The sequence below is a fragment of the Mangifera indica genome, chromosome 16 (genome assembly GCF_011075055.1).
Source record: "Mangifera indica cultivar Alphonso chromosome 16, CATAS_Mindica_2.1, whole genome shotgun sequence".
Classification (NCBI taxonomy): Eukaryota; Viridiplantae; Streptophyta; class Magnoliopsida; order Sapindales; family Anacardiaceae; genus Mangifera; species Mangifera indica.
Genome location: NC_058152.1, coordinates 1,891,817 through 1,919,774, shown reverse-complemented (window position 1 = coordinate 1,919,774; position 27,958 = coordinate 1,891,817). Strand labels below are relative to the sequence as shown.

Below are 27,958 nucleotides of genomic sequence, written 5' to 3'. Positions count from 1 at the left end.
AGATTCAGAATTAATTATGTATCAATTATGACACATCAGATTTACCTGAATCTCTAAAACTTTTAATGTTAGATGTTTTATATCTTGTAAGCTTGAAAATCATATAATTGTATTGTGATTCGATTAATTAATTGCATGAATATTGTGGATGAATTTGTGTAATTAATGGCAACATGAACTTGCAGCCTTGAGGAGTTTCACAGCTTGAAGCACAGTCTCTTGTTACCATTAGATATGTGATAATTGGATTGAAATGGCAGTAGGGTCTATACTTTTGAAAAGGCAGCAGAGGTATTTCTTCTTTTTCCCAAGGAAGTAACAGACAGAATCTTCTGTCATACCGCAAACTTTGACAATTTTAAAAGTGTTACTAAAGATATAATTGAATTAACAGAGACAAAAGAAAACGCGTTTATTTTTTAGGTATAATGACACATTCTTTTCTGTCTTTTCATGCGGACACGATTTGGAGTTGCGAAATAGGAGGGCTGGCATAGTTGAGACTGAATTCAAATCTTATCATAACAATGTACGTAGTCAAAAACTTGAATTGAAACCCTAATATTTAAAGCTGATTAACCTTTTATTTTATTTAATTTTCTTAGAAGAAGTCAATGTCAATGTACGTAGTTGGATGTTCTTGAAATGAATGCTTTGGAAGCTGCTACTACCTATATTTTCAAAGGTGCCAAATTAACTATTAAAGAAGTCAGAATAAAATTGGCTTGTACTGTGGTTAGTGTAAGTGGGTCTAAATTAGTTTAGGGTTGAATTTCATTATTGACTAATAACAAAAGTTGGGCCATTTTGATCTTGATAAAACGACAGATAAATCCTTCCTCCTGTTTCTATTTCTCTATAGGAGAAAATTTTGATTGGAAATGCTAATGCATATATAAGCTGTGATGGAAGGTGCAATGGAAGAAAGGATTTTCTGAAATATTTATAAACAGAAGAGTTGTTACGATTGATTGTAATTTGTGGTGATGGTCTGTTGAGGGGTCGCCTTTATTTTTCTGGTCCCAACTTTGATGTTGGAAATTTGGAAGAGGAAATTACCACATAATGCCAAGGCTCCTAACTCCTGCAGTACATAGTACTACTCATGTTTTATTCAAAATAATTGCACAATTTATGGAGAAATTTGAGACGCTGCTGACCTGATGGGGAACCTCATTGAGTTAAACTGTATTTATGGATTGAACCAATCATCTTAAGTAATGACTAGTTTTATAAGCTCTCACCTAATAATCAAGAGTTTGATTTAGTATGAGATCAACGAGTTTCAAATTTAAACTTTTTTTTTTTTTTTAAATTTCACATTTTTTATCATCTAAATTAGCCTGGGGGGCAACCTGGAAAATTGTTGTTGATTGCAATGGTAATTAACTTCTCATGGTGTAATCAGACCCTACCTCCACTAATCAAATTAGTGGGTTTACTTTTTTAATACTACTTTGCTATAAGAATAGTAAGAAAGTTCATCATTTGGTCAATCCTTCAAAGTTAATGTTTAGCTTTGATCAGACAAGATAACAAACAACGAAGCAAAAAGAGAAAAAAGTAATACTCAAATTAAAGTGACTAAAGTGTCAAGTAATATGGAACCCGATCTCCACAAGATAGATTAAAGAATTATGGCTGCAATGATTTGCAGAATTTGGAAAGAAATTGAGACAAGCTAATTTGACAGAATTTTTCTTTCACAGATGACCCATGAAGAGATCACAGCCAAAGAGTAAAGAGGCCTGGTTTTTTTGTTCAGTAGCCGTAACTATATTTCACTGTTCTCAGGTACATATGAGACCAAAAACATAAGCATTGTATTGTACACAAAAATAGAGATCTTCTAATTCTACCTTCATAGATCTCTTCACCTTTGATTTTTCTTATATGACTGAATAAAACATTTTTATTATCATACAAATATAGCACCAAATCCTAAGACTCAAGAGAGAAGGGTGTTTGCAAGAGATCATACGGTGTCCACAAAGCATCCAACGGGCAAGGCCGGTTGGCATCGAGTCTCATCCACGGCTTGCCTTTGCCACTCCAATGCAACAAACTGACTGGACCCGGATGCAAATCTCTACACAGGCCTATATAATTGTCTCCTCCTAAGCCATGCTGGTTCCACCTGTGATCAACAGGCGCTATGTTTCCAGCGAACACTAATAGAAACGGAGGCAAAGAACCTAGCTCATAGATCCTCATTCTCTTTTGTAGCTCCATCCATTCTGTCAGTTTTCTTGTGTATTCTCCTTCTCGCCATCTTTCCAGGTCAATGACCATAACACCCGTGTTAAAGTAACAAGCATTTCTTCCGGCGAATGTGTAAGACAATGTGGGGTTTGACCAAAAGCTCGGGGTGAAGTATGACGTGAAGTTAGCATTGCAGTGCTCGGGTGCTGCTAATACGGCTTGGTTACCAAGCGGTGTAGCAGCCAGTTTTGCAATATCATCAACCAGGACTAAATCCGAGTCCAAGTACACCACTTTCTTGAGGCATGGAGGGAGGAGACTGGCCAAGTAGTTTCGGGCATAGTTGAGTGGACAGTCAAGAGCTGAGCGGATTGAAGTGGAGATAAGGCCTGCAACAGCGGTGCCATCAAAATGGTAGATTTGGAATTTGAGGTAAGGAAATGAGTGAGAAATTGTGTCATGAAGGTGATTTCTGCTGGCAGAGGAGGAGATGAAGTGAAAGAGAATATTTTGAGGGCAGGAAGAGTGTTGAAGAACAGAGAAGATTGCAGCCATGGAGCCACGGAGATAGACTGCGTCTAGAGTCATAGCTACATGAACAGCTTGGGGAGAGCACGTGATGTGGCAGTCGCCATTAATGTTGTCTAATTCAAGGATGGAAGGACAGTTTGGAGAGTTGTAGAATTGTGGGGCTTCTTTGAATTTCTGTGTAGTGGTGGCAATGACGTTGGTGGCGGTGAAGGAGAGGAGGAGGAGGATGAGAAGAAGGAAGAGGTGGTGATATGGCGGTGGTGTCGGTGGAATTTGGTTTGGCATTTTTTTTTGTAGAGAAGAATGCAAATTTTAGCTAGAGAGGTGAGAGGGCAGAAGTTTGGTTATTAAGTATTAACCTTTCAAGGAAGAAGAGACATCAATATTTGTTTTCTACTTGGCTTTGAACCCACGTTGCGTGAAAGAGAGCTGCTACCAAACCAAGTCAAGGCTTTTAAAACCCATTCACCCCCTATATTCATACTTCCCCTTGTACTCCAAACCATACTAAGTAAATAAATGTATTATTTATATTCTATATTATTTATATATTAAATATATTTAAAAGAATTTTCCAACCAAAAATATATTAAATATATATTTTATAATCTTCTTGTATTAAACGTAAATTATACATCATATTTTATATTTTCATATTTTTTAATTTTTAACTAAATTTATAGTATAAAATTGTCTTTTCTATTTTTAATTATTTATAAAAATGTTATTGTCATTTAAAAAAAATCCAACAATATTTTTTTTCTTAATTTTTAGCCTTAATTTTATGTTTTCTTCTTCTATGGTTTATACAAATATTCACTTTAATTTAAAGTTTGAAATCTAAGATAATTAATTTGTTTATTTTTTCTAACTAATTGATACGTTACTTCTTATATAAAGAATTTTGATTATATATTATGATATATTGAGTTTAATAGTTAATTAAATATTTTATATTTGAATTATTGTATTAATTTTCAATAGGTAATTCTATACTTTTTCAGTATTATTGACGATATGTTATATTGTATCCGTATATACATATTCCATACTTTTTCAATATGCAAATTTTAAAGGCGTTTTTTTTATAAACATATTTTTCATTATTCACCGTATTATACCCATATAATTTGAAACCTTTTTTTTTTTTGTTCCTATATTTACTAACTATACTCCAAACTACTAAAATAGTATATGATATTCTATTCCTCATAAGAGGGAAATTAATTTATTTAACTTTTTTCATCATACAATACAATTTAGTCCACTTTTTATGCATACCTAAGACCCCAAGTTCATATTCATTTTACCCGCTTTCCAATCTTAAAGAAGAATAATATAAAAGTACACAAAAAGAAACATGAACATCATAAACACTATCCATTTACCCGTCTATCCCATAAATAGAATCCATAAACAATACTGTGTCTATTTGTTTATCCCACACTTACCAGTTAATCCTATTAACAATGTTAGTAAACAATATCTCATAAATAATGTTTTAGAACAGCATCGCACTTATCTGCCCATCCCACGCCCAACCGAACGATGCTTGTAAACAGTACCATACATAATAGCTAACCCTAAAACAGTGTTTCTCATTTCTTAAGGTTATGGTCTTATGGATAAGGGTAAAAGGAATATGAAGTTGCGATTTTGGTTATATTCGTATAATACGTAAAACGTAAATTAAAATAATATAATATGATTTTTTTTTAAAATGTTAAATTAGTTAGTTTCTCATAAAAAAAAATAAGTATACAAATTTTGTATCTTTAGGCATTGATAATTGGATGATGTGATACATAATATAACTTTTTACCCAATCATATATTTGATATACAAAGTTATTATAGTTCATGATCTGCTGAAATGAATATGAAATCATGGGCACCGGATTTCCAATCTAAGGTAGATAAATAAATGGGCTATTTTGTCTGCTTTGAAAGGAATTGCCGTAAGAATTGCCATCAAGATGAAGATGTACCTAAGAAGAAGAAGAGTGCAATCAAGCTAAATAAGATGAACAATGATACATCAACCTACTTATTGTATCTCTAGTTGAGCCATCCACGTCGTTAATCACCATGAAAGCTCCAAGGCAGCATCTAACTTGCTTCTGTACAAAGATTTACAGTTTAGGTGTGTGAGTGTGTCAAGTTTCTAATGCATGCAATGTAAATCCTGTTTTCAATTCCAGATTTTCAGATTATTATAACCTATTGCGTTTGGCTCTGATTTCATAGTAAGATTTAATTTGCATGACCATATAACTTTAATCATGTCATCCTGATTTCACAAAATCTACATATAAATTGTAAACTTTAAAGTTATTGGTATACCTAAAATATCATACAATCTAAATTCATAAAGCTACTGAGAGTATTGTATTGAAATAACTAGTCTTTCGCTCCTAAAACCTCTTTAAAATGATAGTTTTCAGTAGGAAAAGGTTTGAAGAGATGACTTAATCAATATATATTATATTAAAGGACCCCATCAAAGGTCTCATAAATCTTCAGGTTTATACTAATATTGTCTACTCAAATTATAACCTTTAAATGTATTGAATTTATCTTTATTGATTATTTAAACTTATCTGGAAACTATTATTAAACTATTTAATTATCTAATTTTATTAAATCAAAATTATAATTAATGTTAACCAAAATATTATTAATTCCCCAATTATGATAAATATCAAGATCTAGTGATAAGTTTCAGCCACATTTGCTGATAGTGCGGCTTCATCTGCATGTGACTTAATTAGGGGGAAGTAAAGGCAGCCAGAGGGAACCATGGCACGTAAGTGAGGATGTAAATGCATTGTAAAATACTGAAAATTATAGATTTGTGTTGAAGATGATGGAAAGATAGAGAAATAACCAGAGAAAAAAAAACCTAAATTTGGTTGCAAACTGCTTTCATCTCTCCTTCTCCTGCCCCTTCCATGTGAACTAACACTTTAATTCATTATCAAGATTACGACTTTCTGTACATGACAAAGAGAAACTCCCAACTGAATTTAAGCACTTTAAAAGTGTATTTTTTTTCTGGTGGGTTGTTGTAGTTTTAACTTTAATTAAGTTGTCCATTTAATAGCTAAAATACAAGCTCCACAAGATAATTGAATGGCATGTGCATTTCACATGCTCTTCCTTAGCTTTTTGGCTATACAACATCAAAGCTGGACACAATCCTCAACTTCTTCTATTATTAGACTTAAATTGATAAAGCAATTTATATATACACAACCACATACAAACCCTTCTCAAGCACGATGCCATGGGCTAACTTTTTTATTTGTGTGTGACATTTCCGATACTGCCTTTTTGGAGATTAACCTTGCATACACCCACATTTTAATTTAAGGTTATTGATGTTATCATATCTTAGACTTATCAAAAGAATGTCTTCAAGTTTTGACCAGTTTATATAAGGATGGTCTAATCTCTCTTCAATGTCACCTCTCAACTACATTCCGTATGTCTCGTGACTGGGGCTCCAACAACATTACCCACAAAACCAATAACCACACCCATACATTGTTTCTACCCAAGTCCCTGTCACAATCACCAACCATGAGCCATAACCAGGAATGTTCAGCTATCTATTCTATTTTTCAGATGCGTATTTTGACAATAAGGGAAAATATAGCAAAAATCACAAATCCTAGCTATTAATTGTTGGGTTATGAGAAGCATAACTTAATTTGTATTAAAAATAATTAAATATTAAATAAGTTAAAAGTATAATTTTGATATAAAATGGGAGATTTGAGCCTAAATTCTCCATCTTAGAAGCCACCCTTGCTGGCATTCCATATTTGGTGTCTTCCTCTTAATTTCTTTTATTTCACTGATTATCATCCAATAGTTTATCACCGACAACGAGAATTGATTCAAGGGCGGCGAAATGTAAGCTGAAACACCGCAATGGCTGCAGCTTTGTCTGTTTCCAAGAAAATACACAAGAGCGCGTTAGAGTTGTTAATTCCGAAATAAATACTCCTGCTTCATGAGTAGCCAAATAAGATGATGAGGAATCCATAAAGTATAGATCTAAAAGAAATTCCAGGCTGTGATTTTCTTTTAGAAATCCATATCTTACTGCAAACTTTTTCGGTCCTCCAAAGTGAAATTAAATATTACAAGTTGCTCATCTTTACATAGAATTCAGTAAGGGGCTTTAAAATTCTAAAAGATTTAGAAGATAAACATAAATTCCCAGTTGGAGTTGGATGGACTTGTCCCAAATCTTCTGGTTCTCCATCTTTGGATGGAATCATTTCGATCAAGAACCGAAGCTAGCCAATCAAATTTGAATATCAATTGAACAAAGGAGAAAAGAATAGATGATACAGTGCCACACAAAGGCATGAGCCCAGGCAAAGCTACCAAAGCATGACTTGACGTTCCATTGAAGTTAGCATGTAGTCTTCTGACTTTCAGAGAGAGTGCACGTTTCGTTTTGCTAAGAGTGGCAAGATTTTCTGCCCACTCGGTGAAGCTTCCTGTATCCTTTCTCAGAAGTTTAACAAGTCTGGATCGAATGATTACATTGAAGATTTGACACAGTTAAGTCAAATGCCCTTTTCCACGTCTGTTTGAATTCAATTAGGTCCATTAGGTGCAATACACTGGTAAGACATGTAGATTGTGTTATAAGGAGGTATTTGTGACACAAGCAAATACCAGTAGATAGGGTGATAGATAACTCATCGATTTGTGTCTATTAATGTGTATGTTAAGACTGAAAGTTTTAAAAATTGTCGTTAGATTTTTTAGGATATAGATAGTTCGTCAATTGATGTTCATAGATTGATTTTTTATGACCATGAGTCTATTGATCAACAACCATATTAGGACAACCAGGACATAGATAGCCTTAAAGATGAGTCACATAGCTAACGTGTTGATTTCCTACCTCAACTGAATCCTATCGATAGAGAATTATGAAATGAGAATTAGCATTACTTTCACCATAGATACGATAAATAGTGTATGATAGATCAGAATGTTATTTTTTTCTCAATCATATGATGATAATACATTTTTTATATATTTAATCATATACTTAAAATTGTATTCGTATAGTTTTATAATTCTTTTATTATGGGACATTTTTATGCATGTTCTAAATTACAATTCTAATTGACAAAATTTTGGTAAATGACTCATTTTTAAAATATAAATATGACTTATAGCAAAGCAAGAGATTTCTTTGTCGAAAGAAAATAAATTCGATTTTAATAAAATATAAAATTATGTATACTTAATTTTAAATATTTATATAATATATCATCATGTAATTAAATAATTTTAAATTAAAAATAAAATAATTATAAAATATTATTTAAATAATTAATTAAATATTTAAAATTAGACTCTTGATATTACTCCATACCAAAATTTAGAATGATTTTGAGTGGCGGAAACTCGAGGCAACTAAATTTTTTGGTATAACTTGCTCTACATTGGGCAATGTGCAAAAACAAACCCAACCCAACTATCAAGAGACAAGGGAAGTGTGTTTTTCAGGCCAGTCCGGTAGTTGGAGTTGCTTTTTCACATTAATTGCGCGGCAACCAAAACGTTAAGAAACCACAACAGCTGTAGCTTCATCCGAAAATTGGACTTCCGAACAAATCCACAGGCTCCATTTTGACCAAAGTTAGACAAGGATTCTTGTCAGCTGTACCTCTCAGATTTTCTTCGTGATTAGACTCTGAATGAAGCAATTGATACAGAGAGGGCCAGAGATATCACTTTCAACCATAATGAAGAATGATAAATTCCAGAGCCCTAGCAGTGTCGGCAGCCCCGGGTGAAAACGTAAATACAATAAACTAATGTGGAAACTGGGAAGGACCCAGGCCAATCAATGTATGTACTTCAACAAATGCTTTCATTGTTCCCATGGAAAACAGCTTTGATTTCCCCCAGATGTAAGCTTTGTGAACCTTTTTACAAAAGTAATAAAACAGGCTGAAATTGAATGTATTGGACATACATAACTCTAATACCAATAAGATTTAGACACTCTATCTAAAAAAACCATGCTAATCCTATCATAAATTTTTCAGAACCTGGGCAAAGATACAGAGATCATACTCGTGTCAGTTAGATCGTTCTTATGCCAGTCCTCAAAGAGAAAAACAAAAATGAATCAGAACATTTCCCAACTTAAAAGCATCCATCATAAGTAAGACATATTTCTCACCCTGGGCAAACAAGACATTCGAAATTCCAGGCTATATCAACAAACTACCAAAAGAATATAGATTGCATAGAGGAGGGCAGATTGATTGTCTTGATATCTACAATATATATCAGGTTAATGACACTTCTGTGACAAACTTGGCTATGCTTATGGCTCAATATTGATGTCCTACATATCACCGCTAAGTTGGGCCTATCATGGAATAAAACAATCTTGTGCACAAAAGGAATTACATTGCATAATTGACTCCCTAACTTCAGACACAGACATCCTGATGCCCAAAATAAAAATCACTAAGCAGCCCACAACTTTAAAACCGAATGTCTGGTTTAGAGTCCGTTATTAATCGTGTGGAAAGACAAATATATAAATAGCCAATGCTAGACTTGAAAACAAGAGGAAGTGATATATCTTCCTCCTAGAAAATATTCCCACATGAAAACTGCAATGCCCAGACAATTTTCTCTCTTATTTTCAAGGTCAGGACTGAAAATGAGCACAAACCCCAAAATTCGGAACTAGTCACTTAATCTAATAATCATCCTCACGTGCCAGTGCAAATAAGATATGCAGAAGTTTTTACGAGGCATCTTAAAGAAACCTTCAGTTGGAATGGCTTCCCATATTAAAACACATGCTAGGATCCAGACACACTGTTATTTGATTGGCAGGAATGTGTAAGAATAATTTGAGATTTAAAAGGGCTATGACATATACATGACAAGGTATCATATGAATAAGTTTTTTTCTTAATCACAGAAAACGGTCAACAAGAAACATGTCTATTTATATTAATAAAGAAGATAGAACTAGATTATTTACAGATACAGGCCGACAATTTATAATAAATGAAACTGGTTTTAATTGAATCAACAGATTTATTTACCACCAAATTAGAGCAAGCAGCACAAAGAGACCAATCAGCAAAAGAAGATTCTTTAAAACATGGTCAGCTTGGTGCCCACGAGTTGGCTGGGGTAAACCAAGATCATGGCCACCATGGGCTAAACCGTAATCAATTCCACCTTGAAACGCATTAACACCATAGGGAAAACCAGCAATTGTCCCATAAACTGTGGGATCAGTGAACCCTTGAAATTGAATATTTAGTAATGACGAAATAAACCACCAATACCCAAGGTGAAGTTCCCGATCCTTGCAATTGCCACGGGTACAAATCCTCCCATCAATCCAAATCCATAATTGATGAAGTTACTGGCTTCTGGGGGAGACGCTGTTTCAGGCCTTTGCCCAGATGGACGACCAGGGACATCAATGCCAAGATAAGATTTTGATCGGGGGTCTGTTAGAGATTTGCCCCTACCATAAAGAGGAACCAACTTTCCCTCTTGTATGATGGCCTTGCAAACTGGGCACTCATGGAAGTGTGACTGATGGTGTAGCCATCTGTACAGGCAAGGCCAACAATTGAGGTGGCCACAAAGGGTAACAATGGGGTCTTGAGCTAATTCCAAACAGATATTGCACTCAAAATCACCAGCATCATTAGCATTTTTGGCCGAGCAAGATGGGCTGTGGGTCAGCATGCTTGTTGATTCCCCCGAAGCACTTGCCATTGTCTTAAGTCCACACCAAATAGCAACTTTCTACATTTTCAAAAATAAAAACTCAGACCAAGTCATAGATTGAACAAATTCTAGAACATAATCGAATCCATCATAAAGAACAACAACAATATATAAAGTAGTTTTACTATTCCAAACTTAACGCTCATAAAGTCAGAGAGTAGAAATTTTATAACATCAAGTTGTGCTTCCATGTGATATCAAATTAACCAACTTCATTCACTAAAAAATGCCAAATCAAGTCGCCATCTCTTAACCCTTAAACATCAAACACAACTACTTCAGACCCTTGAAAATCTAAGCATAATTCACACAAAACCAGCATATAAAACAATTAAAATCAACATGAAACAGAAATTATTAAATTTACAAGCAAAAAATACGAAAAATAAATCGTAGAAATTAGAAAAGAGAATTGACCTAGTAATGGAGTAAAAATTTGGAGGGGGTCTACCAAGGACAAGTAGCAGCAATAAATGAGAAAATCAAAGAAAACATAATAACGTGCATGCATGGAGGATTCCTGGCTGGACTCGAGGTTGATCTGGTTTATCATACTGTTTGTATTTGTTCCTTCCTTCTGTTTTATGTTTTGTGATGCGGCCCGGCTGGATTTTGCTCTTCTATCGCTTTGGATCCCATGCTCATCGGACTTCCAACAATGTGAAATGGAGCCAATCTAATATTGGGCTTCAGTGTGCAAACTGCGAAGCAGATATCTGAATTGGGTCTAAACAGCTGATGAAAAGAGACCATTTAAGTTGTATTGGGAGGAATGAATGGAGCAATATTATGTGCTTGGTTGAACCGAACTACATTAGCACAAACTTGAAGGTCGGTTTGGTTTGGTTTTACTCAGCTTAAATTCATTTGGCTGAAATTTAAAATGAATTTAAGTTAAGGGGTTTTGCTCATTTTGAAACCGAATTGGATAAATAGTTCAATTTGATTCAAACTTAGTTTATAGTTCGATTTGAGTTATATTAAACAATTATTAAAATAACATCATTTTATCTATTATTAGATAAAATAACATCATTTTATTAATGAGTCACGAATTTGAATTATGAATCCATCTACAAATCCAAACCATAAACTCTAGTCAAAATCAAACCAAAATCAAATCGAACTATTTTTATTCAAACTGAACTCAAATCATCCTTAATCTTGACTCATTAAAGTCAAGTCAACCTATTTTTCATTTGAACTGAATTAGAGCTAAGGAATGTTCAGACTTAACTCAATTTATATTCACCCCTAACCTTATACATCTAATTTTAAATATTAAATTAGATACTCATATGATATCTCATAATATAAAAATAGATATAATTTTAGTTGTAAGTAACAGGTAGTTGAGTTGTTAATTCAATATTAGTGTTCATATGGCCGACAACTATAATTGTGGAAGTCCATACGATGTTGAAGATAAGCAGCAATTTGTACGGAAAGGGACATGAAGTTCACATTTCCCATTTCCCCAATTTATTTGGCTTGGCATTTCATCAAACATCTGTCTTCATCAACTAGAAAGATGAAACGGAAGTTCCTATCGGTTAATACATTATCTTGAATTGCTAGCTAAACCACAAGGAAGGGAATAAAATCCTGCACCATTTCACAATTCACATTGTAATCATCGAAACCAGACAATATTCAAGCTTCCAAACTGTCTTTCAGGTTCAGGGGAAGACGCTCCTTTCTCAACAATTACAACGTATTTTGTTGTTACCTTATTCTGTCCAACTCTCGGAATATCCAGTATTAGCAGTATATTGGTCCTGGTCCAATAGTGACGTGGGATATACCTCTTGACGAAATCAATAAAACCATTTACACCCAATATTAGACTAGGATCAATAGTGATATAGGATTGTAAATTATAATACATCTCGATAGTTTAAAGAATTTAATCTTTTTATTCTGAAATGATGTAAGATATACAATAAACCCAACAATTCTTTTGTATTTTTTGACATGAGATTTCCCTACAAGTATTACACCAAAATCTCAATTAATAATAAGATGGGATAGGTTATAATTGCCGTCAATAGGCATAAATTAATTAAGGAACCGCCGTGCCGTGATGTCAAGTACGTTTTCTATTCTCCAGGGTTGGCTACATTTAGCCACAAGCTTTATATATTTAATTACTAATATCTGAATCCCTTGCAGGTAATCTCCAATCGTATGTGGTTCTGAATGATCAAAATGTGACATAACAGAAGACAATCAACCTAAATGTGACATCAAGTGGGGAATTAACAAAAATTCATCGTCCTCATCCTGAAAAAATAAATTGTGTGGCTTCAAATGCGTGGGAGTCGTACTATATTGGAGCTTCTGCAGATTGTATAGTTCTGAGATCAGATTGGTCATAGCGAACGACACAAGAACAAATTGTTTTTTGTCTCCATATAATAGAGGATGCAATCAATACTTACAATTTCAAAATCTTACACTACTTTAATGTTATGTACATGCCTATTACCTAACTTCTTCAATGCATATAATAAAGGCCAAAGGACTTAATCCCACTCAAGGTTTAGTACATTTTCAAACTCCCACATATTAAATTTTGAAAATCTAAACATCCATTTATCAATAGTTAAAGTTAACAGAATTAATTAATTATAAAGGTAAAATCATTATTTAATTAATAATATTAAAAAATATAAAAGTTTATATTATTTTCTCTTATTAGTTTGAAAAAATAATAATTTTCTCTAAAATTAAGTTTAGAAAAGTTACATTCCTCCCCCTCCTCCCCAAGGTCTCAATTTTGTAGGGTCAATTTTTTTGGTGAACGATCAACTTCTCCAACATCTCTCTCCCTACCTTCAATCTCTCCCTCTTTGGCATTGCTTTTGATGCTTGTCTCTAGTGTCAATTCATCCAGATGCCAATTTGTCTGAAGATCGATGAAGAACGAATCTTGATTTAAGATCTAAAACTTGCAACACCTTTGTCTGAACCAATAGCGCCATGAGAAGATATAAAAAAGAACCGCACCAAAAAATGCCTTGGTTTGGACTAAATCATCTTGATTTAAGATCAACGAAATCTTCTTTGTTGATCTTTGAACGAATCAATGAACAAGCACTAAGGGAGGGAGAGAGAATATAGAGAAGCTGACAGTTCGTCAGATAATTGACCCTGAAAAATTGAAACCCTAAGGGGGAATATATAACTTTTCTAAACTTAATTCCAAGAGAAAATTATTAGTTTTTCAAACTAATAGGAGAAAATGATATAAACTTTTATATTATTTAATATTATTAGTTAAATAATAATTTTACGTTTATAATTAACTAATTTTGTTAACTTTTATACAGTGATAAATAAATATTTAAATTTTTAAAATCCAACAGATAAGAGTTGAAAATACCCTAAACCTTGGTGGGAATAAGTCTTTCGACCTATAATAAATATTTCAACAATTTAATTTCTTTTCATATTAGGATTTGAAGTCTTTTTGAATTTCTGGTTTGGCAATGTTAAGCAAAATGATATTTTGATTATTAGTTGTTGGTTATCATCGTCTCATTTATTTTGTAATACCCAATTTTTTTATTATAAATTTAATTATTTAGTTATGAAAAAAAAAATCATTTTTCATCAAAATTATGTTAAAATAATAAACTATCATCTTTAGAGTCTTAAAAATGATATTATAATCCTAATATCTATAATAATATTTATATATTTTATAAATTAATTATATTACTTTTTAATCATTAAAATTATCTATTCAACTTTTAACGAAAAAAAGAAAAATATCATTTCCAAACTTAAGACCCAAAAAATTCTTTCAGTATATCATTTATGGGTCCAATAAAATTTATAGTATAGAAAGGAGCTCTGCCAAATAGACATTTTTTTCGACTTATATTTTGATTGTTTTTACAAATAATATTACACCATTTTGAAATATCGATTGTTTGTCAAATCTTGTAATTTGCATGAAAATAGGATACTTCAAATGCATGGGTCTAAATGCGAATTTATTATTTTAACATATTTCACTTTGAAAAATATTATCATCTTAATTATTGTTTATTGATAACTAAAATTATATATACTAATTTTTTATATATAAATAATAAATTATCATATAATTATATAAATTTAAATTAAAAATAAAATAATATTATTTATACATCTAAATTATATTATTTTGGATCAACATAAACCCTACAATCAACTATCATAAGATGCAAAGATATGATGGTATTAAAATAACATTTCGCACCTCAACCAATCACCAAAATTCACGTACTCTTCAATCAACCCTTCTTTCCCCAGCTCCCAACTCCACACTTTTGCAACCTCAACTTGAAGCTGTCTTAAACCAACACCTGAATGATTCCGATCATCATCTCCGGTCAACGATGATGATCACCGCCAACACTTTAACCTATTATCTCTCCCAACACCCATCAATCATCAACTTCCGTTGGAGCCACACCCAATCATGGGGCTCCACCTGGTCCTTCCTCTTCATCTCCATAACCCTCTATCTCTTCCTCTCCATCCTCCTCCACTTCTTCTTAGCCCTCTTCATCAGGCGTGATCGTCCCGTTTCTCTGGGTCCAATCCCGGTTCTCCACAGCCTCTCCATGTCCTTCATCTCCGCCACCATTTTCGCGGGAATCCTCCTCTCAACCGCCTCCGAAATACGGGAAACTCGCTGGTTTTGGCGCCGCAGTAAAACGACCCCATTTCAGTGGCTCCTTTGCTTCCCTCTTGGCACACGCCCGTCCGGGCGGGTCTTCTTTTGGTCTTATATTTTCTACCTCTCTCGCTTCATCCACATGTGGCGAACTTTCTTCACCATCCTACGACGTCGTAAACTTGTCTTCTTCCAGCTATTTTACAATTCAATTTTAACCTTCACCTCCTTCCTCTGGCTGGAGTTTTCTCAGTCATTTCAGGTTTTAGCGATCCTCTTTACAACGCTGGTATATTCAGTTGTTTATGGATACAGATTTTGGACTGGAATTGGATTACCAAGCGCCTGTTTTCCCTTCGTCATAAACTGTCAAATGGTGCTTTTGGGATGCAATTTGGTGTGCCATATCGGAGTTCTTCTGTTGCATTTTATGAAGAACGGGGGCTGCAATGGAATCGGTGCCTGGGTTTTTAACTCTGTCTTGAATGCTGCCATTTTGCTACTGTTTTTGAAGTTCTATGTTCAGATGCATTTAGAGAAGAGAAAATTTGTCAAACCAAAAGGTAATTAGAATTGTTTTTACCATGTAATTAACATCAATAAAACTTTTATATACAATCTGAAATAATAGTTCATGATTAGATAATATTATTGTTAATTTTTTTTGAAAACCAGGGAACCTTGCTCAAATTGATAGCACCGACCAGACCCACAACTACTTTATCATATAAGTCAGGGTTTCATAAACATAATAAAAATTTGAACTCAAACTTTCTTTTAAAAATTCTAATATTCAACCAATTTCTCTCTCATGTCATAATCACGTAATTTATAATATTACTCGGTCGAACGAAATTATGTAAAAAAGAATTTGTCTTGGGTGGAAAAATAAAATACAAGAAAAGATGATATTGATTGATGATGGGAATAGAAAATGTGTAAACTAAGAATTGAATTTGGTTGAATTAAGTTTATTATTTAGTTCATTTGAGTGGAAACCAAATTAATGTCTCAGCCAATAAAAGATAATCTTGTTCAATTAGTGTTAAAATGTAGTTGTCAATGGTGATATTGTGGGCTAGAGGATCTTCTTAAGGTTCCAAAAGGCATATACCCATGGGAATATTTTTAAGAGGCAAGTTGGCTTTGCAAGAGTGGAGTGAAGGAGACAATGGTTGGTGGTCAAAATAAAGAAAAGTAAAACCCCAAGTGACAAGTTCCAGCTAAAGTTTAAGAAATTACACATTCCTATTGCTTAAATTTAAAAAAACCAATTTCCTACCTACCTATTAAGTTTTTTAATAAATTTTATTAAATTTATTTTCAATAAAATTATTGAAAAGACACAAAAAAAAATCAATCTAAATAACATTTTACTCTCCAAATTTTATTAAATAAATTTGCACTCTAATTTATATTAGTTTCAATTAAAAAATTATTGATGCAAAAATAGATAGGGATGTCAATAACGTATAATCTTATGTTCAAAATAATTATAATTTTTGATAATATTAGGGATGTTAATAAAATTGTTAAGGGGGTTTTTGAAAGTTGAAAAAAGTTTGAAGGTACTTTTAAAATTTTTAAATTTTCAAAAATACTCTTCAATAATTTCAAAATTGACAATTACACCTTAAAAATACAATAAATTAATGTAAATGTTATATTACAAACAATTAAAACTATATTATATTTTCAAAATATATAAGGTTAATATGATAATTTCATAAATAAGGTAAGAAAAATATACATCTACCCTTGATAAGTTTAAAAAAAATAATATTAAAACCTTATAATATGTTTTTTATTTAAATATTTGAAAAATGACATAAATATGGAAAATAGTCTTTTGGCCAAAATAAAACAACAGCTACAGTAGCCTGCCTGCCATACCAGGCTCATCCCCCTAGATTTTTGCAAGACCCTTCCGCCAAGCATTACATATTTCAAGTTCCAATTTACGTAGTGAAGAGTGAGAGATCTGACCAATTTGAGAGAGTCAAGACACTTTGTCTAGCACTGTGTTTCTACTGTATCAGGAGTTATGAAGACTCGTCACTATGAATGAGACTTATCTGTAAAAGAATCATGCTTCCAGGACTCAGCTCATGATTGTTAAGCCTCATATCAAAATTAAACTTTGGAATTATTACTATAATAATTGTGAAATTAATAATTGATTTAATCCTGAAAGCGCGATCACACTTCTGCAGTACAATTTATAAGGAAATGAAAAATCTGCCTATCATTCTATTTGGGTCCATATAAGTAAATGGGCAGAACTAAGACACACAAAAGTCTTTACTAGAACAATGATGGCCGGGCCATTTGTCTCAGGTTTTGTTTTCGTTCTGCTGTGCTTTTCAACATTATATCAAATGAAGTAATAAATTGACTGAAACCAAACTTTCATTAAAATAAGCATATCCCAACTCTCTTCTTCCTCCCCCACCAAGCAAAAAATCTGCCGTGCCATTTGTTTTCACAGTTTTCTACATCTTTTTCTTCATCAATAAAGTAAAGTTTTATAGTTCATAGCTTTATTTCAAGGTACGGTAATGCAATCTAATCTATCTATGTGTTTCCCAAATAATTCTGTGGCCCTCACACGAGACAACAAATGTGAAGACTATCTAGTTCGTTCCAAGAATGCATGAGGTATTAAGAGATTTCTTTAATTATCAACTTAAGTTTTTAACTCTAATGGTATCTTGCACACATATGATATCAAAGCTATTAGGGTTCAAGTCCTCACATGGGATAATCAATGTGAAGGGATTCCTCTAATTATCGGTCTAACATTTTAGTTCCAATGGTATCTTGTGCACACAATATATATATTACTCTCCATCAAAAGGTCTTAGGAAATTGTCATGATTCATTTCAATTACAAAAACAAAGAAGACTCGAAATGATTGTTCTTTTGTAATCTTGTTATTGAAAGTCCCAGGGATTTGATTGAATTTAAACTGGACAGATCTCTTTGTTGGAAGATTGGTTTGCTTGGTGGCTCACTACCAATGTCTTACTCTCTGATTTGCCTTGGAAAATAGCATATTGGTTTTCATTTTCATTGCTTTTGATCAACTGCATTCTGGACCTAAAATTTTCACATATATTTTGCCTGAAAAATATTGATATTGATATTGTAGGACATGAACTTTTATTGCCAAAAACAATTGAAATAGAAAGAAAGTGACATGAAATTACACCTTTAGATTGATTGGCAGAGAGGAAGAGACATCAAATTACACAATTATGGTGACAAATCCCGCCTCTCCAATGCTGGCTAGGGATGGAAAGACCCAAGCCTTGAGTAGGTTGGATTTGATTGTTTGAGCTAAAATCACAATTAATATGAATAAGTCAAGTTCATTCTAAATGTTGGGTTTATTTTCATAGATGTGTCAAATTTAAGTTAATTTAATATATTTGAATTTAAACTCGACTTTAATTGAATTCAAAATTAAATAGTTTTTTAAGTAGAGTTTGTATTAAATTGACTTTTGTTCAAGTGTGGCCCAAATTAAATCCAACGTTAGCCCAAGCCTAGTTTTCAGAACTGGGTTTGGCCTGCATTGTAATTTTAATCACTTATTGCATTAAAATATTTTTAATATGATAAAAGTTTTAAATAATAAATTCATGTATACCTATTTTAAATACATAAATAGATACATATTTATATGTGTCATCATGTAATTAAATTATTTTTAATTAAAAATAGAATAATATTTAATTATATAATAATACATAAAAATATATTTTCAAAATAAGTAAAGTATAATATTGTTGTCAACCAATCTTAGATGGGAGTGGCATCAGCCTTATGTGGCAAATGAACTGGAGCTGGGTGCAAACAAATGCAATGGATATATCTAGATCTGAAACTGGTCAATTTAAGTCGCTCTAATTTAATTAAAGATTCTTCTGGTGAGTGTCTGATTAAGTCGGTGGGTAGCAGTAGCACCCCTATTGGGGTTCAAATTTTGGATTAAGTTGTGCTTTACGATTAAAAATAAATTAGCATCAGCACTGTTTACAATTCTCATCTTCCAGGACACTTCCTAATTTGTAGCGATGAAGAGTAGGAGTAACAGTGTCAGTCCCCATCGAGGACGACTGCACTTGGAAACCATCTGTTAATGTCCTGAACAACTTCCAAAAGGGACTCCACTTTGTTGAAGACCTTCCCTAGTTCACTACTCCCCAGTTGACATGTGATGAACTTGGCCTGTATCTGAGATTACTTCGAAAATTAAACGTTTTTCTCTTCCACTATAGCCTGTGAATTCTTCTCTAAACATAAAAGACTTGGTTTCTTGCCAAAAACAAGATAAAAGTTGTTATGAGTTAATTATGAATGTAAATTGATAACCCTAGAAATGTCATAAGTCCATAAATGTCAAATTTTCAGAAAAAAGGGAAAAGAAAACTCAGCAATAGGGTTACACACAGCCGCACCCACAAGTTATTATACGTATGGGTTAAACAAAATTGTCAGTTCTTTATGTCTAGGCCTTTTTTTTTCACCTCATCTTCTGGTGTTCAAATGAGGCTTGTACTGAAGATGGTGACTGCGGATGGAAAATTTTTTGCAGCTCATTGTACCTTTCAACATCAAAGTTATGAAGCTTGAATAGTTTTTTCTGCTTGGCGGTGAACCGGCTCTGGTAAAAGCCTTCAAAGGAAGGCTCTTTGGATGTTCTGAGAAAGAATGCATAGCCACCCATGAAGTAGATGGAAGTAACGTAGAAACAAATAGGCTCCATCACATCCCATGTGAGTTCCCAAAATGTGAGCCTCATGAATGCTGTTGTTTGGACTACCAAGTAGGCAAGTCCCAGCCACAGTTCACGGCGAACCAGGGAGTCTGCTTTTTGGTCTATTGCGGCTTTCTGCTTCTGCAACTCTTCAAGTTCCTTTCTTCTTGGGTCATTTGGGTTGGCCTCTGATAGATGAACTAGACCCTCAATTGCTTCAGCTACCTGTAATCAGAAAACGGAAAAAATGCACTTCTGGGTAACTTTTCTCTTTCATATATTAATTATGCTACTCTTTGTTATATGTATGTGTGTATACAGGCAGGCAGTAATATTGGATTAAAACTCCAACCGAAATTGATCAAATAATAAAAGATTTGTCAGCAAACGTCTAGGGGAAAGGGCTCTCTTGGTTCTTGTTCTGGGAATTTATCTGGGCAGGTACAAGCTGACTTACACCACTCAAGAACAAACATGGACAAGAAGAGGAGGTAGATATCAAAGCCCCAGAGTCCTAGTTAACAATTTGGACCCTTCACACAAAATAAAAAGCCAAGCACATATACTCAACCCAACCTTACCAAAACAGAGGACAGCAATCAATCACAAGAAAAATTGGAAAGAATTTTCTTCTATATGGGTCTCACTTATATTGGTTGAATTGATAAAACCGAGACACAGAAACCAAAAATATTAAGCTCTTCTGTGTGTAATGTAATTATCCGTTTCTCACAAGTCAAACATGTTCATAAATCAGGGAGTTTGGAAATTTTTCCCAAATCATAAAACCCAAAAGTGAGATGGACATAATTATGTTCTTACATCTATTTGAAAATAATCTAGATTGATTTATTAAAAGGAAGAAACTTTTTCGAGAAATGGAAAATTGTAAAGCCCAGCAAAACCGAAATTTGCTTTGTCGTGTCAATCCTGTTTAAAACCGATACTTTCTTTTGAATTTTTTATTTTCAAAGTGTCAATGATCGATACCGAAAACAGGGGAAAGGCAAGGGAAATAGCCCAAAACCTTCCCCAATCTGGGCACTTCAACACCTAACTTGGAACCCTTTTCACGTTTAAGATCTGGCCTGTGAAAGAAAACAAAACACAAAACAAAAAATAACCACAAAAAAAAATATCAGTTCTCTTAACCACCCAATTTTAAATTTAATAAAAATATTTTTTAATTCCAAAACCTAATTCCTTGGGACCATGCAGCCTAATGTTTAACCTTATCTGTAAGACTGTAACCGTTAAGAAAATAAACAAATAATGATAATCAATAGAAACAATGAATGGATGGAATGAAAATTACCTGTTCAGGTCTAAGATATACAATATTTCCCAATACGATGACGTTTCCTGATTCGTCAAGCAATTTTGCAAGCTGCAATCCCTCATTCGGATCCGAAACGGCCTCTTCGCAGACACGAACAAACTCCGAATACGGTATCCAAGGCTTCTTGATCGTTCTCAGTTTCTCTTTCATGACTTCCATCTGAAACGCTTTAACAACCTTCCTAACGTCCTTCACAGACAACTTATCCTCCTTCTCCGTCTCCAAACTCGGCGGCGGACTCAAACCGTCGAGTCTTATCCTATCTTTGGCAATGTCGATGGTTTTCAATTTCTCAACCAGACTCTCCCCTCCAATCCGCGATATTTGAAGAATGGCTCTCTTGTGGAGAAACCTCCGGAAGATTCCACTATCTCCGGGATCCTGAGCAATGTCAGATTTCGCTGCTGTTTGATAAATTCGCGTGGTTGCTGATGTGGACGAAATGCCGAAATTCCTCAACGCCTGCGTTGAGATTCTCGAAAGGCTGAAAAGCCGATCGGCCAACGTCCTCTTAAACGCCATTGATAGACGTAACAAGAAAAATACAAAAATAAACAACAAATTGAGGGAAAAGAAAGAGCTTTCGTTTTAAGCACTCGGTCTGTTTTCCGATGATGCATTCAGCGTCATCCGGAGGGTTTATATAGCCGTCCCATAAGAAAGGCAGTGGATTTGAAAAAACCAAAAAACAAAATCACGCGAATTTTTTGAGATAATGACGAGACGAGAGAAACTAAGAGTTGAGAAAATGAACCGAGACAAGACAACTTCAATGGATGAGAAATTATCACTGCCTAAACTTCGCGAATATTCGCTGCAACTATTTTATGTCCTCTAAAATCTCAGGTAGAAATATTCCCATGGAACTGGAGATATAATGGAGTGAATCTGATCAGCGTACACGTGGTTGGCTAAGGGTGAAAGAGCTGCGCTGCCACAACCGTCAGATCATGTGAAAATTAATTAAAGCATGGAACACGTGTCCCGGGACGGGACGACGGTTAATTGAAGCTTAATAGTAAAAAACACGGGGTTGCTTACACTTACAAGGAATTGGTCTTGGGTTCACGCAAACGTGTCGCCACATATTGTACATATCTGAAAAAGCTAGGTTTGTTGGGTTACTTTTTTGAAATGTTCGTTGTAAATATTAAAGGAGCAACAACTAACAAGACCTAATTTGAAATATACGATTATCTCTGGAATATTCTTTGAGTAGATACTAGAAGGATTAATTAACTAAGAGTCATGCCACCGTCTGTGAATAAAATGGGTTGTCTCGGGGCCTCATGTGAATAAAAGGATACTCAGGCTTTCAGCACAGCTGAGAGTGATGAAATTATAAGCATTTGGCAGTACGCATCTTGCATGCAGTTTACTTACCGCCATGAACTACGGCTACTTAAATAGAATGGTGGAATAATAATTGAGTGGGGATCACTCAATAATATGAGGTACAAAGTGGATGAAAAAACAACTCAATGAGAATCGTAGAGATTTGTTGTTTGAAGAGATTGGGATGCTCGAAAACAGGAGTGGCTTTCATGGCAAATGCTTGCAGGATTGCCATTCTCTCTCCCACTATACTGGTATAGAAAACTGACTTTGATTTTTTATTAGAAAATGAAATATTCTGTATATTTATTTTAAATATATAAATACATATATATAAATATTGTATTATATGATTGAGTGTGATTTTATTATTAATTTAAAATTATTTAATCACATTTATGTATATATTTATATATCAAAAATACTTACAATTGATTTTATAGATATAGAAATGTTTGCTGACATTGAATGATTGTTTATACTGGAATTTATTCTGATTTAATTATCAAAGATAAAAAAAAAAAAAAAAAAAAAACAAGTCACTGAATCAGAAACCCAAAATCTGAGTTGAATTAGAAGGATTTATAAGATAAAAACTAAGACAAAATGATCAAATAATGCTCGGATTTGACTGCTCTGAGGACACCTTATTGTTCTGTTATTCCATTAGAATAATATTACATGTAATGTCCAAGGTAGAGTCAATGGTGAAGGAAAAAGTTCAAACACAATAGGAAAAGTTTAAATATTTTTTAGTGATATTTTAAAAATAAACACTTAATACATTAAATATAATAGTTGTAAGGTCGAACATTGAATCTATTTATTATTGTTAGTTCAATTTCAAAGGAGTGATTTTAGGCAGTCCGACTCAAATAAAATTTTTTGTTATTTCTTTTATTATATAGGTTAAAAGGACGTCATCTATGTAAAACCTTAGTTGAGATGAAATTAAAACAGTGAGATCAATATTCAACCCATATCATGAAAATATTTAAGAGTAATCTTTTGTACATCCAATTTTGAGTATCTGATTGATTATCCAAATTATGTATCATAACGTGACTAATGTTATTTAATATTTAACATAAAATCATTTAATTACATGATAAAAAAAATTTAATTAGGTAGTTAAAACTGAACGTTTATAGTTTTATTGGTATTTTTATTCCATTAATAAGCTATTAATTTACAATGTAATAAATGAAAAAGTTGATATGCCAATCCTACAATGGAGTAACCTCAGCCACAGGCAGCTTCTCGTAGTTCATCACTCATGTATCTCTTTGTTTGAAGGTCTTTTTATCCGTTTGGTTGAATAGCATATATTCTGGGGCATTATTGCCTCAACATGATGTATGGTGGACTATTGCTTGTCCCTCACAAATTCTCCATATCCAAAAAGAAATCCATCTGTTGAAATCGTATGAACGCATGGCATCAAATGGTAATCCATTTGGAGCTCATCTTGAATGATAATATTAATTAAACTTCATTTTGCAACTGATGTTAGGCGTAATGGCAGCCATATCACAAACCCTGTAAGCAATTTGGTGATATATATATTTTTTATAAATTATAATAAGAAAGACTTAATTTGTTAGGTCTGTTTGATTTGTCATGTCTTAATGGAGAGGATTTTTGGTCCACACGGCAGGACAAAGGGAGCTTCATTGTAGATAGGCTACCATGTCTCACAACTCACAAGGTAGACAAGAAAATATGATATAAAAAAGAATATGAGCATTTTGGATATAATCGAATATGAGTCTGAAGTGTAATTTAAGTTGCTTATCGATTGCCTTCTGCTTGCCCATTAAACATGGAGTATTAGTGTGTATGATGAAGATGCTGACCTTATAAAACAACAAATTTTATAAACTAAAAGGAAAAATTCATCTTCATGCACCCAAGGAGGACATCACTTTCACCGGTAACTTTAAAAGCTTGAAAGGCTGCCAGAAATACAGGGTAATGGAGTCCAAGACAATTTCCTTTCATATACTACGGTAATGACAGAGGAGTGGAAAAATAGCTTTCCAATTGGGCCTGTCATATGCTAGTTGTGGATAGGCCGAATTGGAAAGGTCATTACAGAATTACTAGGGTACTGAAGCCTGGAATTTGTTATTTAGAAAACAGAGATCTTAGGTGTTTGACACATTGAATGTTCTTCTGTTGCAGCATTGAATTCGTAATTTTCCTTTTCTGACATTAGTCTTTACAAAACCAAATTTAAAACTGCAATGTTATGTTAGAATTTCTTGAATTCCCATCAATTTCACTTGTTTCCTAGTTCATTATCTTGCTTTATTCGCATGACTGCGCATGATTCCAGAAATGTTTTTCTGGGAATTATTGGAATGAACTTTCTGGTGTTGCTATCGGAGAGCTCCCTGGGGTTGCCTTTGTTTGGCAAAGCATTCTGAACTTAAGTGCTTTTGATCAATTCAGTTTCGAGTTTCAAGTTTTTGAGATCAATTTAGATTTAAGACTTGACTTTATATTTTCTGTACTTGGAGGTAACACGCCCTCAGTTCAACAATTGCATCTCTTGGTTGATCCAAAGGTGCAACTGTGTTCGATTACCCCTACCAACATGACAAATTCTCAGTCCAAAAACCAGTCATTGCACGAGAATGAAGACCAAAATCTAATATCAACTTGATGATTGTCCAATCATGCCCTTGAAATAGAATAAATCTATTGCTAGAGCACATGACAATAATTTAGCACATCAGTAATCACATCATTGAAGGCAAACAGTGAATAAATATTATAAACTAGAAGTTGAAACCAGGAAACAGTATGGATATGCCTGTTTATCAACACAATAGTTTTATAAATGATCAAGCCAAATCCAATTGATACACGGTGTAGACTTAGAAGTTTTACCTAGCACATCACATAATAGCATAAGAATCATGGGGAAGTCATCAGTACTATTACCAAATGGGTTCTTCAATTACTGGGATATTTGATTATCTTCTGTAAAATCACTGTCCTAGCCCTTCTTATATCACGGCTACACTTATTAGCATGTTCACATAAAACCTCAATAGTTTCCATGAAAACTTCCAATTTCTTCTTGATCTCGTCAATGGCAAGCTTTATAACATCTTCTTCCCTGAGAGCAAAATCAGCATTGTTCAATAATGACTCCATCTCAATTTCCAGTTTGTTCACAAGTATTTGTATACTTTCCATGTCCTTGATTTTAATGAAAGTGTTAATCCACATTGAACTAATTAATTCCTTCTGCCCTTTCACAGCATTCTCATAGCTTTCCAGAGAGAGTCACACCATTTCCCCACTGAACCAATTGGAACAGCCAATGCGCCAGCCAAAGCTGTAACAAAAGGAGGAACGGCAATGGCAGCTGCCACCACTGAGAAAATTAATACAGACACGAATACAGAAACAAACAAGACATTCGACACCATCCTCCATGTTTTCATGGATTTCAGTTTCTTATCAAGCTTTCTTCTTCTTCTCTGCAATTTCTGTAACATAGACATCTGCTGCTTATACACCAACTGAAATAATGTAAAAAACTCCTCTGTGAATGGATCCCCAGCTTCCTTAAACTTCTTTAATTCCCCCAATGTCTTGACATACCTTTTCTCCTCAACCCCATCATGTAATCCCATTTCTTCCTCAAACTGCTTAACAGCAAGCTTAATAATTAACTGGCTATTTTGAGCACGCTTAAGGCAATTCTCAAAAACAGTGCAGAAATCTAAGATCTGGATGCTACTCTCAAAGTACTCTTCAACCAAATCAAACAATTCATGATTATTCAATATATCTTTCTTGCATTCTACAATTACTTTAGCCACATCTTGGTTCATGTCAAGAAGAGATCCTATGACCTCTTTGAGTGAGTCCAAAGACAAGGCACGGGCCTCGACATCGGTAGAAAGAGTGCTCATAACACGGCTAGTTCGTTCATGAATGATATTATCAAAGGATTGCAAGTCCGGATCAAGTATACAAGCAGCCTCATACGAGCTAAGATCAGCTGAGAATTGGGAATCAATGATCGCTTGGAGGGGTCGTGACATTGCATCACTACCTTTCTTCTTGCTAGATTGTCCTCCCAACATGGTGATCCAATTGACTACAGAGGAAAAACCCAGAATTGTATTTCAGAAACCTGTAATTACAGCTTTACCATGAAATATAATCGGTATCTAAGCTTGAGGTACTGAAAATTTTACTTAAAAATCCCAGAAAACCAAGATTTGAGAACCAAAACGAAATCCTTCAGTTTAACTCAGATGACAAAGATATATATGAGGAAAAAAAAAAGGAGTACAGAATGTCAAAACTAAGCAGAACCCCACTTATGTACAAAATTGAGTCAAACTCAGATCCAAATGATAAACCCAAAATGAATATGTAAGATTTTATCTAGAGAAAATTTGTTAAACTTAGAAGTACCTGAATTTCAGCCGAAATGACTGAGATAAGAAAACTTTACTCTCACATGAATCCTCCACGAAAAGTAAACAAGTTCAAATCTGCGCTAAACCCGACAACCGACCTTCCTTCCGATAAAATTGAAATGCGACAAAATATTTCTGAAGAAAATGACAGAATATAAATAGAAAATTAGGGTTACCATGCATTACATAAACGGCGGTTGCTGAGATGACTTGCAAGAAGTGAGAGCAAATTCCGAGTAAATGTAGAACAGTGTTGTTTCTTGGAAGTTTCAATGACGCGTGAAGACTGAAACAAAGAAGAAAGTCAAAAGCTTAAAGGTAGGCCATTGACGGAGGAAGCTGCGTTGGCAAATACGAAGACGTTTCACTTACTGACTAATGGATTAAAGTTAATCAACATAAATAAATAAAGTCATTAATATTTAATCCAATAATTAATATCAACAAAGTAAAATAAATCATCCTTTTCTTTTCCTCCTTTTTATAATTTTACTTAGAGTCGTAAATTAATTTACAATTTAACCTAATTTTATAATTCAATCCAATCAAAATAAATATTAATTTATTTAAAATTTAATCAAATTCAATAACTTGTTACATTGAAAAAACTATTTAAAATAAAAAAAAATTAGATTTATATAATACTACGTAATTTTTAACTTATTAAAACTTAAAAATTTTAATTAATAATAAAATTTGTAATTATTTTTTATTTATTTATGTAATAGAGTATGAATTGTTTAATTAATATATTATAAGTTTAAAAAATGTAGTAAATGTATGATACTATTTTAGAATTACATAATAATTTGACAATAAGTTAAATCAATTTATTGTCTAATTAAACCGATCAAACTATG

The 27,958-nt window shown here is 33.5% G+C and overlaps 4 protein-coding genes and 1 pseudogene across 4 annotated transcripts; 1 reads left to right on the top strand and 4 right to left on the bottom strand.

Annotated features, from left to right (window-relative positions):
* Window positions 1–1,739: 1,739 nt before the first annotated feature.
* LOC123198757 (probable galacturonosyltransferase-like 1) lies at window positions 1,740–3,153 on the bottom strand. Its single transcript, XM_044613518.1, has one exon. The coding sequence runs from the start codon at window positions 3,016–3,018 to the stop codon at window positions 1,942–1,944; it is 1,077 nt and encodes a 358-aa protein (XP_044469453.1). The 5' UTR covers window positions 3,019–3,153; the 3' UTR covers window positions 1,740–1,941.
* A 6,567-nt stretch (window positions 3,154–9,720) lies between these two features.
* LOC123199758 lies at window positions 9,721–11,299 on the bottom strand (annotated as a pseudogene).
* A 3,464-nt stretch (window positions 11,300–14,763) lies between these two features.
* On the top strand, window positions 14,764–15,859 carry LOC123198883 (elongation of fatty acids protein 3-like). Its single transcript, XM_044613680.1, has one exon. The coding sequence runs from the start codon at window positions 14,933–14,935 to the stop codon at window positions 15,782–15,784; it is 852 nt and encodes a 283-aa protein (XP_044469615.1). The 5' UTR covers window positions 14,764–14,932; the 3' UTR covers window positions 15,785–15,859.
* A 3,703-nt stretch (window positions 15,860–19,562) lies between these two features.
* On the bottom strand, window positions 19,563–22,085 carry LOC123199621 (calcium uniporter protein 2, mitochondrial-like). The gene is made up of 2 exons (XM_044614650.1): window positions 21,292–22,085; window positions 19,563–20,201 (listed from the first exon to the last, which is right to left on the bottom strand). The coding sequence occupies exons 1-2, from the start codon at window positions 21,835–21,837 to the stop codon at window positions 19,743–19,745; spliced, it is 1,005 nt and encodes a 334-aa protein (XP_044470585.1). The 5' UTR covers window positions 21,838–22,085; the 3' UTR covers window positions 19,563–19,742.
* A 3,317-nt stretch (window positions 22,086–25,402) lies between these two features.
* Window positions 25,403–27,418, bottom strand: LOC123199538 (UPF0496 protein At2g18630-like). The gene is given in 3 exon segments (XM_044614574.1): window positions 25,403–25,934; window positions 25,937–26,770; window positions 27,275–27,418. Coding segments are annotated over 3 exon segments (1,164 nt in total). The 5' UTR covers window positions 27,282–27,418; the 3' UTR covers window positions 25,403–25,611.
* Window positions 27,419–27,958: the final 540 nt, after the last annotated feature.

Bases quoted from the DNA above. Each gene is read 5' to 3' on its own strand.
- LOC123198757 (XM_044613518.1), bottom strand. From the start codon at position 3,018: ATGCCAAACCAAATTCCACCGACACCACCGCCATATCACCACCTCTTC.
- LOC123198883 (XM_044613680.1), top strand. From the start codon at position 14,933: ATGATGATCACCGCCAACACTTTAACCTATTATCTCTCCCAACACCCA.
- LOC123199621 (XM_044614650.1), bottom strand. From the start codon at position 21,837: ATGGCGTTTAAGAGGACGTTGGCCGATCGGCTTTTCAGCCTTTCGAGA. The intron at 20,202-21,291 runs GTAATTTTCATT...TTCTGATTACAG, and splicing joins TATATCTTAGACCTGAACAG to GTAGCTGAAGCAATTGAGGG.